This window comes from Hyperoodon ampullatus (genome assembly GCF_949752795.1).
Source record: "Hyperoodon ampullatus genome assembly, chromosome: 3".
NCBI classification, from domain to species: domain Eukaryota; kingdom Metazoa; phylum Chordata; class Mammalia; order Artiodactyla; family Ziphiidae; genus Hyperoodon; species Hyperoodon ampullatus.
In genome coordinates, this window is record NC_136916.1 from 95,884,597 (window position 1) to 95,896,737 (window position 12,141).

Genomic DNA, 12,141 nt, shown 5'->3' on the forward strand with positions numbered 1-12,141 from the left:
GGGCTGCAGAAGATAAAAGTCTTGGAAGAGGATTAGGCTGCAGGGGCAAGAGAAAGGCCTGCAGTCACTAGCCAGGTGACCTGACCCCAGCCCGATTCCAGGAACACTCACTTGTTATTTTGTTTCAGTCTGGGCGGCTAATAGACCACACCCATAAACCTGGGCAGTGGACTGTGAACACCAGTCCATGGAGCAAAGGGTGCTCAGCTGATGTCACGGGAAGGCCCTGCTTCAGGACTCCCTAGGGCTTAGCCTCGAGCCACAACTAAAGAACTGTAAGCTGGGGGGATGGGCAGGTCAAAGGAGATAGATGGGGAGAAAACATATCTGCCAAATGCCATGGATGGGGGCAGTGGTAGTCTCGCCTCCATGTTGGACCTCAACATTATGGTTAAGGGACTTCCCTGGTGGTCCAGTGATTAAGACTATGCGCTTCCAATGTAGGGGGCACAGGTTTGATTCCTGGTCAGGGAACTAAGATCCCGCATGCCACGCAGCTTGGCCAAAAAAAATCATGGTTTAATGCCAGACAGTGGTAGGGCAGTATCAAAACTGGGCAGAAGTTGAGAAGGCAGGGATGCAGGCTGGCAAAGAGAGGGGCAAGCAAAATCCAGCATGCGTAAGGGCCAGTGGAGGGAGGAAGAATGAGGGGCTTAGATTTATGGTTAGGCAGTGGAGATTACGAGAAAACTCCTGGGAACAACTAGGGAGGGAATAGACCAAGGAAGCACCAGTGGAGAAAGTGACTTGAGAAATCAGCGCCCCCTGCTGCCGGAGTGTGGAGGGTTCTGTGGGGAGCAACACCACCTGCTGGCCAAAGGGAAGAACAGTCCCTGCTCCTAGACTTGGGAGGGTGGGCCCGAATTCCCAACCGAAGCCTGGAGTCAGAAAGGATACAGTGGAAGGCAAAGAAGTGAGCAGAAAATGGCAAAATCATCCTGTCACATCTCCAGGAAAAGGAGCAAGGGCCAAGGCTTGAACATGCAGGGCCCTGGCAGCTTCCCCGTGACACCTTAGCCCCTCTTGGAGATCACTGACACACCACTCTGCCCAGCATCAACACAGAGCCATCAACTCCACAGTCACCAGTGCAGACAGTTTAATGCTCTCCACGCCATCACCATCTCCCACTGTCCTCCGTGAGGCCCTCTGCCCCAGGGTACCCCTCACACTGGAGCCCCAGACAGTGTGCACAAGAGCATGCCCACCATCAGCACCACCTTTCCCCCCACCCCATGCCCAGGACTTGGAGGGGTTGTCTCTTCACCTGTGGGACCTAGAAGCCAACAGAAGAGAGGGCTTCTGAGGAAGAAGAGCCACAGAGTGAAAAGGAATAATGGTAGGTAGTGCTCCAGAAAGAGAACGTGATGTGTGTGAGGAGGGAAAAGGAAGAGCGAGCTGTTAGACGCAGGGGGGATGGTAATGGGGTCAGAATTCTGACTTCTCCAGGCTAAGGCCCTCTGCTGGGAAGCAGGCTGACGGCCTGGCAAAACAGCAGCTCTAAGGCAGCCCTGAAGAACAGCACAGGCAGCTGGCAGAATGCACTCATAGCTCACCCCTCGAGGACAACAGCTATAATTCCGCTCCCCCCACCACAGTCCCAGCCCAGCAGCCTCCAGGAGACCAAGGACAGATGACGCTGTGGCCTTCCCAAGAAGGGACAGCCCCCAACCGCCTGCCCACCTATCGGGGTTGACACATTCCTACAACCAACTGAGGTGCTCCTCCTCGTAGCGCTGAGGGTCGATGAAGGGCCGGTCAATAGAGCGGATCATCAGCTCCCCACAGTACACGCACTCAGCGGCCACCAGTTCATCCAGGTCAGCCTTGAGCTGTTCCCGGCTGGGACCCCCGGTGGCAGTGCCCCCCTCGGCCTCCTTAGCCCGGGCAGAGCCCTTGGCAGGGGGTGGAGCGGCGCCCAGCTTTCGCTGTAGCTCCTCGAGCCGAGCCTGCTTGTAGGCCGGCAGGCCAGGCCGCACGGCCTGCAGCAGGCAGTCAGCGTGGAACATGTGGCCACAGAGGAAGAGGTAAAAAGGGCGGTTGAGCAGGGGGAAGTCGCAGGTGGCACATTTGTCCTGGGGCTCCACGGTGCCATAGCGGCCCCGCAGCTCCTGCAGGTCTCGCCGGATGCGCTGGGCGCTGGCTGTGGCCTCTTCCATCTCCTGCTGCAGCTCTTGGATGTGGTGGTTGTAAGCCTTCAGCGAGCTGCAGATCGCCTCCTTGAAGTGGTCGATGGTGACGAAGTCAGGGAAGAAAGGCAGCACGTCCTCGATCTTGAGCAGGGGGCAGCTGGCCAGGCAGGCCATGGCCGTCTGCACATCCTCCTCCTCCTGCACCACATGCCGAGCAATCTTCAGCCACAGCTTCTTGCGCAGCTCCTCATCTTCCTCGGGCAGGTCAGCACACTGCTTGGCCAGGTCCACGTCCACCTGGGGGGAGGCTGAGAGCGTTAGGGTCAGGCCCCACTCAGGACAGGGTCTGTGGGAAAGACAGAGGCCCAGCACTCCTGGCAGCAAGTGAGACGGGGCTTCTCGGGGCTGGGAAGGAACCTGTCTCAGTAATGGGCCTGCCTCTGTCAGAGCTACGCAAATGCTACTTATGACGGTGGGCCTGCAATTTTAGTGAACTTACAAATCACCTGGGGAGCATGTCCAAAATACAGATTTCTGGGCCCCACCCACAGACATTTTGATTTAGTAAGTCCTGGGTTCAGACCCAGGAATTCCATTTTTTTTTTGGCCTCGCTGCGTGGCTTGCGGGATCTTAGTTCCCCGACCAGGGATCAAACCCACGCCCTTGGTAGTGAAAGTGCAGAGTCCTAACCACTGGACTGCCAGGGAATTCCCTCGAATTTTAAATAGCACTTCACACAATCCTACACAGGTGACAATTCATGATTTGAGCAATGCAACTCAGCACTTTCCCCTTCTGCAATTGTGGCTAGCAGGCATGCAGAACTTACCTGTGAGGGAAGTACTATAACATCATCCCCATTTTGCGTCTGAATAATCTGAGGCAAAGAGAGGTTCAGAAACCAGCCTGAGGTCACACAGCTTAGTAAGAGGCAGAACCAGAATTCAAACCCTGACTTGAGTCTGTGTTCTTAACCTCTATACTACAGTTCCTCTCTGGGAGAGAAGCCAGCACCCCCTAGCCACAGTGTCCCTCCGACCCTTCAGCACCTGAAGCTACTGCTCTCCAGGCCCCTCTCCTGGACAGGGTCAAGGCTCATTGGCTCACCTGCAGGGCCAGGTCCACAGCCTCCTCATACAGCTCCAGGACCTTGTAGACGTGGACGCAAGCATGGTGGTGGCCATGCTCAGCACAGAGCCGCAGCGCGTACTTGAGGTCATAATGCACCCGGTGCGGGCTGGCCCCGGCCTGCTCGAGGTAGGCCAGCAGCGAGGCTGGCTGGCCTCGGGCATAGAGCGACAGCAGGTAATTGTGAATGGCCTGCTCAGTCTCACCCAGCACGTTCACGCAGAACTCCATGTAGCGGATGGCCTGGCTCACCTGCTGGGCCTCGCCACCCTGGCTATAGTTCACCAGGGCAGGGATGAGCTGCCGGGCATCCAGCCGGCTGCCCAGCTCAATCCAGGCGTCCACCAGCTGGCGAGGGATGTGACGGATGAGGATGGGTGAGAACTTGTAGAAGAGCTGGGGGTCGCGGTGGCGGGCCAGCACGGCCAGGGCCTCCTCGTAGGCCTCATGCTGGCAGTGGTACGCCACCACGCGCTCGTAGTCCTGCATGATCACAGCGAAGTATACCATGTGCTCTGTGTCCCCGTGGCTGGCGAGCAGCTCGTGGATGGAGGCCCGGCTGGCGAAGAGCCACTCCTTGTGGCGGGGGCTGCTTAGGAAGGCGCGGAAACACTCCCGGGTTTCCCGGTAGAGGTTCAGGGCCTCAGGGTCACCCTGCAGGGCCCCGAGTCGGCTCAGGTAGAGCTCCGTCAGCCAGGCAGTAAGCAGCGTGGCCTGGGTGCGCTCGGCAGGCTTCAAACTGGCCAGTTTTCGCTGCAGGAACTCGGCCAGCGCCTCTTCCTGGTGGGCCTCCAAGAACTTGAGGGCAATCTCCTCAAAGTAGCTCTGAGTCAGGGCGTAGCAGCGGGCACTCTCCAGGTAACGATGCTGGCGGAAGCAGAAGTCGGCCTCCCGGGCCAGCACCGTGTCCAGGCAGTCAGGCCGCTCTCGACAATACTCTTTGGCCAGGTCAAAGCGGTTCATGTCCAGGTAGGTGCGCCAGACATCCCGGGCCTCCCGCTGTACCTGGTAGCGGAAGACGGCCCGCTCGGTGTGGGCCCACAGGTGGCCCGTGGAGGAGTCCTTCACCATGTGCTTCAGCGGCCCAAACTTCTCCAAGAAGTGGTCCCGCAGCACCACCTGCCCCGTCAGCGTGCACACCGCCTCCACCCGGTCCGCCAGCAGCAGCAGGAAGTGGAACTGGGTCAGGGCGATGGCCAAGGGTGGGCTGGCCCCAGGACCCACCCCCTCTGGGTACTCCCAGACCCGCTCCTCGCTCAGCAGGGAGTCGGGACGCCCGCAGTCCAACGAGCCATACAACACACCATCCCCCATCATCCAGGCGAAGGCCCGGGGCGCAGAGCGCAACTTGGGGGTGTAGAAGGCCAACTCACTGTAGCCCAGACTGCTGGGGAACTCACGGAATGGGGGTGGGTGGTCAGTGTAGGCAGCAAAGAGCCCCGAGAAGCCCTGGGCCTCAGCTCCCTCGGCTGCTCGGCCTATGAACTGGAAGAGGCGCTGCCGAGTGGTGGCGATGACAAAGCCACGCCCTTCAGGGCCCCGCTCTGCCTCGAGGGAGCACACAGGTGCTGGGCCCCCTTCTTCGTTTAGCACATACAACGGACGGAAGTAGAGATCCGGGGCAGGGCCGAAAAGCCCACCCTCGCTGGCCGAGAGCTCTGCTTCAAAGATCTGGCCTTGGGCAGTGCCGACCAGGATGGGGCCTGTGCTGCTCTCGGTACCCAGGGCCTTGTTCCAGCCCACACTCTCCACCAGCTGCCCCTTCCAGCGTGCCAGGGGCCGAACTTTCTGTCCATTACGGTTCACGTAGAGGACCTCAGTGCTGCTCAGAGCGATCAGCAAGTGAGAGCCTGGAGTGGGGGAGAGCATGGCACCCTAGAGGATGCTGCCATTCCCACCCTCAGATCCCACCCACCCAGGCAGTGACCTACCCTCAACACCCCCCACCCCCTACCCCCCCATCTCAGAACTCTACCACCACTTACCAGTAGGGTCCAGGAACATCTTGTGAACTTTGGCATCATCCTTGCGCCCCAGCTCCATGTGGTTGGGTTCATTTGCTTTGCCTAAGTCAATGCTGTTGGGACAAGAGTCACAGCCTCACTCCAGAGAAGGGCAGATCCTTCTGTTGAATCACAGACCTCTTTATAATCTGATGAAAGGCACAGCCTTTCTTCCCTGAAATCTACACAGACACACAAAATTCTGAATACAATCCCAAGGGAACTCTGAAACACACGTGGGGTCCTCCTTAAGAACGCTCAGCTCTGAGAACACCCCCACTTCATTCTGAGAAGTCACTAAGCAGAAGTCTTTTCCTTCTGCTCAACATACCTCCAGTGCATCTAGGAAGATAGGCAGGGGTATCCCAGAATGCTGGGGTAAAAAGGGAACAACAAGTAGTAGCTAATGGTTACTGAGCACTTTCTATATACCAAGCACCATGCCAAGAGCTTGAGCTAGTATGACCTCAATTAACCTTCACAATAACCTTGAGGGGTGCTCCCTTAAGATTATTTCCTATTTAAGGTATTTCCCTTACTAAAGTCTTTTCAAATTATATGCTCATTCTAACTAAAGAATCAATACAACAGTGTATGAAGAAAAAGTTAATGATTTTCTTCCCAAACTCCTATTATTCCCAACGGAAAAAAACTGATGTTAACATCTTTCTCCATGTTCATAATATAAACAAGCTTATTTTATCAGTTTTTACAAAAATATTTTCACATTGTATACATGTGTGTGTATGCATATTAATTATAATTTGCTTTTCTCACTTAATGATATTTCATGAACATCCCACTGGGTCAACAGATACAGCTAACTCGTTGTTTTAATAACTGCATAATATTCCCTTTTATGGGTGAACTATAACTTAATCATTTTCCTATTGATGGATATGCAGCTTGGGTCCAGTTTTTCCTACCACAAATACTGCTGGAATCAACATCCTTGTATCTATACCTTTGCAAACTGGTACTTTTCTTTCTATGGTATGTATTCCCCAAAGTGGGATTGCCAGGTCAAAGTTATAGATACTTCAGTGTTTAACAGACATTGCCAGATTATTTTTCCAAAAGATGGTGGCAATTTATACTCTTTCCAGCAATGTATGAGAGTCCATCTCTGTGTATCTTCACCAGCATCATATATTACTGTTTAAAATTTTTGCTAATCTGATAGGTTAAAAAAATGGTATCTTACTGTGATTTTGATTTGCATTTCCCACAGGTTGAAAATTGTTTTCAGATGTTTACTGGAAAATTTGGAGTTCCTCTTCTGTGAACTGCTTGTTTATCTTGTTTACCCTCCCTTTTCTACTGAACTGTCTTTTTTCGTTTTTTTTTTTTTTTTTTTTGGCTGCACCTCACAGCTTGTGGGATCTTAGTTCCCCAGCCAGGGACTGAACCTGGGCCCCAGCAGTGAAAGCGTCGAGTTCTAACCACTGGACCATAAGGGAATTCCCTGGACTGTCTTTTTCTTATTGATTTCTAAGGGCTTTTTAAGGAACAGGAATGTAAATCTTCAGTCATATGTGGAAAAACATTATTTTCCCACCATCTTTTGTCCTGACCTGCTTCATATGCTTTTTTATTTTTATTTTGTCATAACAGCAATCACTACGTGGTCAAATCTATCTACCTTTTCCCTTGTGGATTCTGGATTTTCTAGCTTGAGTAAGAAGGTCTCTCTTCAGCCCAAGAACATAGAAATTTATTAAATGTTCTTTTAATATTCACACTATTTTTTATATTCAAATAATTATTCCACTTAGAATTCATTTTTATGATACAGAGATTTAGCTGTGTTTCATCTCAGATGGTTATTCTGGATAAACAATTTTGCTGACACCTTTGTCATATATTAGTTCCATTTACTTATACTATTTATTTCCAGTTTTATTGAGATATTTTATTTCCATTTATAGTGGATTTATTTCAGGACTCTAGACCATTCCGCTTATCTACATGACTAACTTGTGGGTTGGTACTGTCTTTAACAGATGAAGGGACGTGTTCAGAAAGACTGGGTGACTTGCTCAAGATTCCATCCCTGTTAAGTGGGAGAGCTGAGCTCAGAGTCCAGGTCTACTATGCTACACTGGTTCTCTTTAGGAAGGGATAGGATATTTCCTGAAAATTCCAAATCCACTGTTTAACCTGCCCTGAGTGGAAAAAAGGCCCGGTCAGTCAGTAGTTCCAAAATACCACCAATCCACTCCCTACTCCTAAACCTTTTGGGTCCTCACTTACCGGAGTAGTGTATCCTTGCCCAGGCTCATGCAGAGCTGATTGCAGGAGACGACAAGACTGGTGATACGCTCAGAAGGGGTAAAGTCAATGCGCTGCCTCGTGAAAATGGGCACTTCCTTCTCTAGCTGGGCATTCACATATCCTAGGTGAGGAGCCAAGGAAAGGTTAGCTATGGAACAGAGGGAGGAAGGGCAACATATTCCTCTCCACCTTCCCAACATATTGCTACCCCGGGACCTTGGTTAGCCAACACTTGAATACCAATATATCAAGCAGTTTGCTAATCACCTCTACATTAGTCCTAGGCTACATTAGGGGTTCTGGGCTCTTCCCACATCTCTGAAAGCAGTGAGGGGTTGATTCTTTGAACCCCTGGGATGCTGTTACACCATGATATACCTGCTCCCAGTGGTAATGGGGTCGGCGGGGAAGGGTTGGGTGTTCTCCCTTATCAATCTTTGGCCAAGCAATCCCAGCTCAACTAAAGTAGTCTAGTTCCGCTCTCTCCCCTCCTCCTTGCCCATGCAATAATACTCTCAGTGAGTCTCCAGAAGAATGAGGGCAGAGGGATCCTTGGGGAATGCTTCCAATCAGTTGGTTAACAAACTGCTGCAAAAATTTCCCCTCAATGCCCAGCTGCACACAGCTCTAGCAAAAGCCTAAAGTACTTCATCTTCCCCTGTTCAGTGACAAAGTTCCCTCTAGGACCATCCCTCCTTCCCCTACGACACTCCCATTTCACCAGTTCTTTGCCCACTCTCTTCCTCTCACCTCCAGAAGGGGCCTGGTGGGGAAAACACTGAATCAGATGAAGCCTATTCTCATCTGAGCCTATTCTCATCTGAGCCTATTCTCAGTTTTCCCAACTGCGGCCCTCTAAGCAAGACACTTCCTTATCTGAGTCCCAGTTCCCTCTTAGAAGGACTCTAGTGGCAGGGCCTAGATCACGCGGCTGCTCTTGCTGCTCTTTCAATCTTCGACCATCCACCAGCTGGGGGCCATAAGAGCCTGAGGAGAATCAAGGGCCTAGACCCAGACTGCACGTCCAGGAGGTGAACCCGAGCTCCTGGAGCCATCCCCTCCGCTCCTCTCTTGCAGATGCCAGGAGAGCTAAGAGGTGCAGCGGCGCCCTCACTTCCCTTACCCGAGTGGGGGATGCCGACGCTGGGGCAGCCGGGCTGCAAGACGGCCGAGCGGGAGAGGGAGTCCTCGTATTCATCCAGGATAGACGCCATGGTGCCCGGCCTGTGGGTCCTCCGTCTTGGGCCCAGGGATTACAACAGGGCTCCCCCCAGGGATCCCCGTCTCCCCGGATTGGAAGCTGCCACCCCCAGCCTCGACAGGGATCTGACAGATCCTGGCAATCCGCCGCCGCCGCCGCCGCCGACTCCTCCTCTTTAAAATCCTGAGGATCTTCTCACTCTCGCCTTATAGAGCGAGAAGACCGGAGAACTCTCCCCCTTGAATCTGGCGCAGTACTGCACCCAACTCCCGCCCCCAGGAGATCACCGGCTCACCCTAGCCGATCTCAGGTGACTCCAACCTCGCCCGAGCAGCTCAGCTGACTCCCGCCCCCGGGACGCGCGCCTATAACGTAACTTCCGGGTTCTCAGACGCCCACGTTTGCTCCAGCAGGAACTTCGCGAGGCCGGCCTCTGGGAGGTGCGGTGAGGACTGCGGCGGGAGGGCGGGGCCGGGGTGGTGGTGGTGTGGGGGGCTGGGCAAGGCCTATCCCGCTCTCGAGGGGAGTCGGGTGGGGGAGCGTTGCACATGTCCGAGCTGTAGACAAGCTGGGTAGTGGGCGGGCCCCGCTGAACACAAGCCCCTCCCTTCTGGACCCTACTGCGGTTCCAGGCTTTGACACCAGGAGGCAATCCCAGCTCTCTCAAACCCCCTTCCCCCACCCGCCCAGCACAATCCAGCCCCAGACAAGGAGCGGGTCCCCAGCACCTTTCAGGCCCAGACTTCCCTCCCTCAGAAGACTGCTCAGCCTCTCTGTCCAGCTCCCGCTCCCACCTTTTAAAACAGCCTGTTGGGGACTTCCCTGGTAGCGCAGTGGTTAAGAATCTGCCTGCCAAAGTAGGGGACACAGGTTCGATCCCTGGTCCGGCAAGATCCCACATGCCACGGAGCAACTAAGCCCATGCGCCACAACTACTGAGCCTGCGCTCTAGAGCCCGTGCTCTGCAACAAAGGAAGCCAACACAATAAGAAGCTTGCGCACTGCAAGGAAGAGTAGCCCCCACTTGCTGCAACTAGAGAAAGCCCGTGCACAGCAACGAAGACCCAGTGCTGCCAAATTTTTTTTAAAATAAAATAAATAAAAAATTTAAATAAACAGCCCGTTGCCCTAGGTCCCCAAGAGAACCTCCCATTCTTCAATCTAATCGCCATCTTAATCCTACCTTCACAAGGCACTGACCTCTCTTCTCCCACATCCAGGGGCCCACCAGTTCCAGAAAGTGGCAGAGCTGGTGGCTTGGCCAGCAGGAAGCCATGCTTGTGACATGTACCCAGGAACATGGCCACAGCGCTGTGGGAGCACGCAGGAGCGGGTAAGAAATGCCTGAAAAGCCTGGCAGGAACGAGAGACAAGAGATGTTGGAGGCGGGTGGGGAATCCAGAGAGGCGGAACAGTGAGGGTTTGGGTGCAACTGCTGTTGGGTTTCCCTCTTCCACCGGCCTAGGCGACCCAGACGGAGTCTGTTCCCTTCTGGGGCCCATGGGTCTTGCTACCTTGCTAAAGTGAAGGCTCTAGGCCAGGGTCACTGGTGTCCTGGCTTTAACGGGTAGCCCAAGAGTAATGACTAAGCGCGCCTCCTGTATTCTCAAAAGCGTCCAGGTGTGCACCGTACATTGTGTGGTTATGCTTCTCTTGCCGAACTTTCCTGATAGGCGCAGAGGGCTGGACCCTCACCAGCCCTCACCGAAGGCTCTCTGGAGCTGCAGTGGCCCCGGCCTGGTTCGCCGTCCAACATAACTCCTCGCTGCTCCCGGGTCGGCTTCTCCCACCCGAAACCTTCGGCCACGACGCGGCTGTACCGCCAGGGGCGCTGCGCGGCAGGCTAGGTCCCAAGAGGGAGGGTGCCCGAGCTGGGAGGTAGGGAGAAGGTTTCCACCCTGGGAATAGTGATCCCAGCTTGGGAGCTGCTCGTGCTTAAGGCTCCACCCCAGATCACCTGCCGGCTGCATTTAGGGAAATACAAATAGGTCCAGACAGAGGTCAAATAACCAGAAATACCTTTGCTGAGTTACCCACGATGTGCCAAGCGCCACAGTAAGTTCCTAATATTCATTGTTATTTCATCTTACCTTCACACTAATGCTGTGAAATAGGCACTGCTCTTTTCCCCACATTATGAAACCGGGAACTGAAATTCAACATGGTGGAGCAATTTGTCCAAGGTCATGTGGCCAGGAAGTGGGGAAGCCAGGAGGCAATATTCAAATCCAAGCAGATGCCGAAGGGTTCACCACCACACTCTCCATGATACCAGTACAAGCTGAGGGAAGGGGTATACAACTGGATCCTCAGGTCTGGACTGTGCAGAGAGAGTGTCCCCCTGCATGGAGTGGTTAGCATAGGAGGGGTGTCTCAGGGACACAGAATCCTTCCAGCCACCTCCTCACTGTCCCCAGAGTCTCCCTCTTGGTTCCACTGCTCTCTGAGATGTATGGGGTGGGGCCTAAGTGGGCCTTGCTTGCTACGGATTCAGTACATACTCTCTGTTGAGTTGATTACAGCAGTTTCCCCACACATACTCATTCTTTAATGTTAGGCTGGAGTTTGGAGTAAGAGTCAGAGACCAGCCTTCTTATTCCTGCCCAGTCACTCAGTAGCTGTGACACTGTGTGCATTTGATGCTCTTAGCTTTGGTCTCCTCATCTACGGAAATAGATATAAGCATACCTAGTAGGTCTGTGTTGAAGAGTAAATGAGGTGATCTAGGTGAAAGCTCCTTGTGATAGCACAATCCAGCATAGAGCATGTGCTCAGTAAACTCTAAATGTGGCTTTAATCTGACAGTGGACTCTCAAGTCCACCTTCTCCATGAAGCCTCTCTGGACCACAGCTTCTCCCTCATAACTGCTATGGCTTTCCTTGCATCGATCTTTACTGGCACCTAATTATGAAGCATGGGCATTTTGCTTTTACATAACAGAAGCTGACTGAGGGGAATAACTCAAACATTCCTGAGCACCAGAATACAGAGATGCCTTAGGGAACTCACAGCTGGAGATACAGATCCACCAGCTCTGACCCCTCAAAACCCATGTGGTAGTTGCCATGAGACAGGTAAGGGCTGACTGCTGGGCCAGGGAGGGAGAAGACTGGTGTATGAAAGCTGATGAATTTGAGTTGACTTGAAGTGCGTGTATGATTTCCAAGGGTAAAAAAGGGAAAGCATTAAGCAGGCCTCAAGAAAACCAAGAGCAAAGACCTGCAGATAGTGTGATGTTGCAGGTGGGTGTGGGGGGAGCTGGAGCATTGGGAGTAAGGGCAGTGGGAGAAATGGGACCGGTTGTAGCCACATTGTGAAAGCTATTGAATGGCCATCAGAAGGTTTTGACTGGGGATGAAACCATCTGATGTGGGTTCTGGAAAGATGGGTGGAGGCTTGGG

General features: G+C 53.3%; 1 protein-coding gene and 1 long non-coding RNA gene across 2 annotated transcripts in view; one reads left to right on the top strand and one right to left on the bottom strand.

The window, feature by feature from the left end:
• Positions 1–1,082: 1,082 nt before the first annotated feature.
• Positions 1,083–8,752, bottom strand: VPS18 (VPS18 core subunit of CORVET and HOPS complexes; the record flags this gene model as incomplete). The annotated part of the gene is made up of 5 exons (XM_079700268.1): positions 1,083–2,429; positions 3,241–5,111; positions 5,247–5,338; positions 7,518–7,659; positions 8,662–8,752. 5 exons carry the CDS (start codon positions 8,750–8,752, stop codon positions 1,704–1,706), a joined length of 2,922 nt encoding a protein of 973 aa, XP_079556394.1. The 3' UTR covers positions 1,083–1,703.
• Positions 8,753–9,138: 386 nt separating this feature from the next.
• LOC307050815 overlaps positions 9,139–12,141 on the top strand; it is a 30,137-nt gene continuing 27,134 nt past the window's right edge. The window contains exons 1-2 of the long non-coding RNA XR_013810812.1: positions 9,139–9,179; positions 9,960–10,072. This is a non-coding gene — a long non-coding RNA (uncharacterized lncRNA). The remainder of the gene's footprint in view (positions 9,180–9,959; positions 10,073–12,141) is intronic.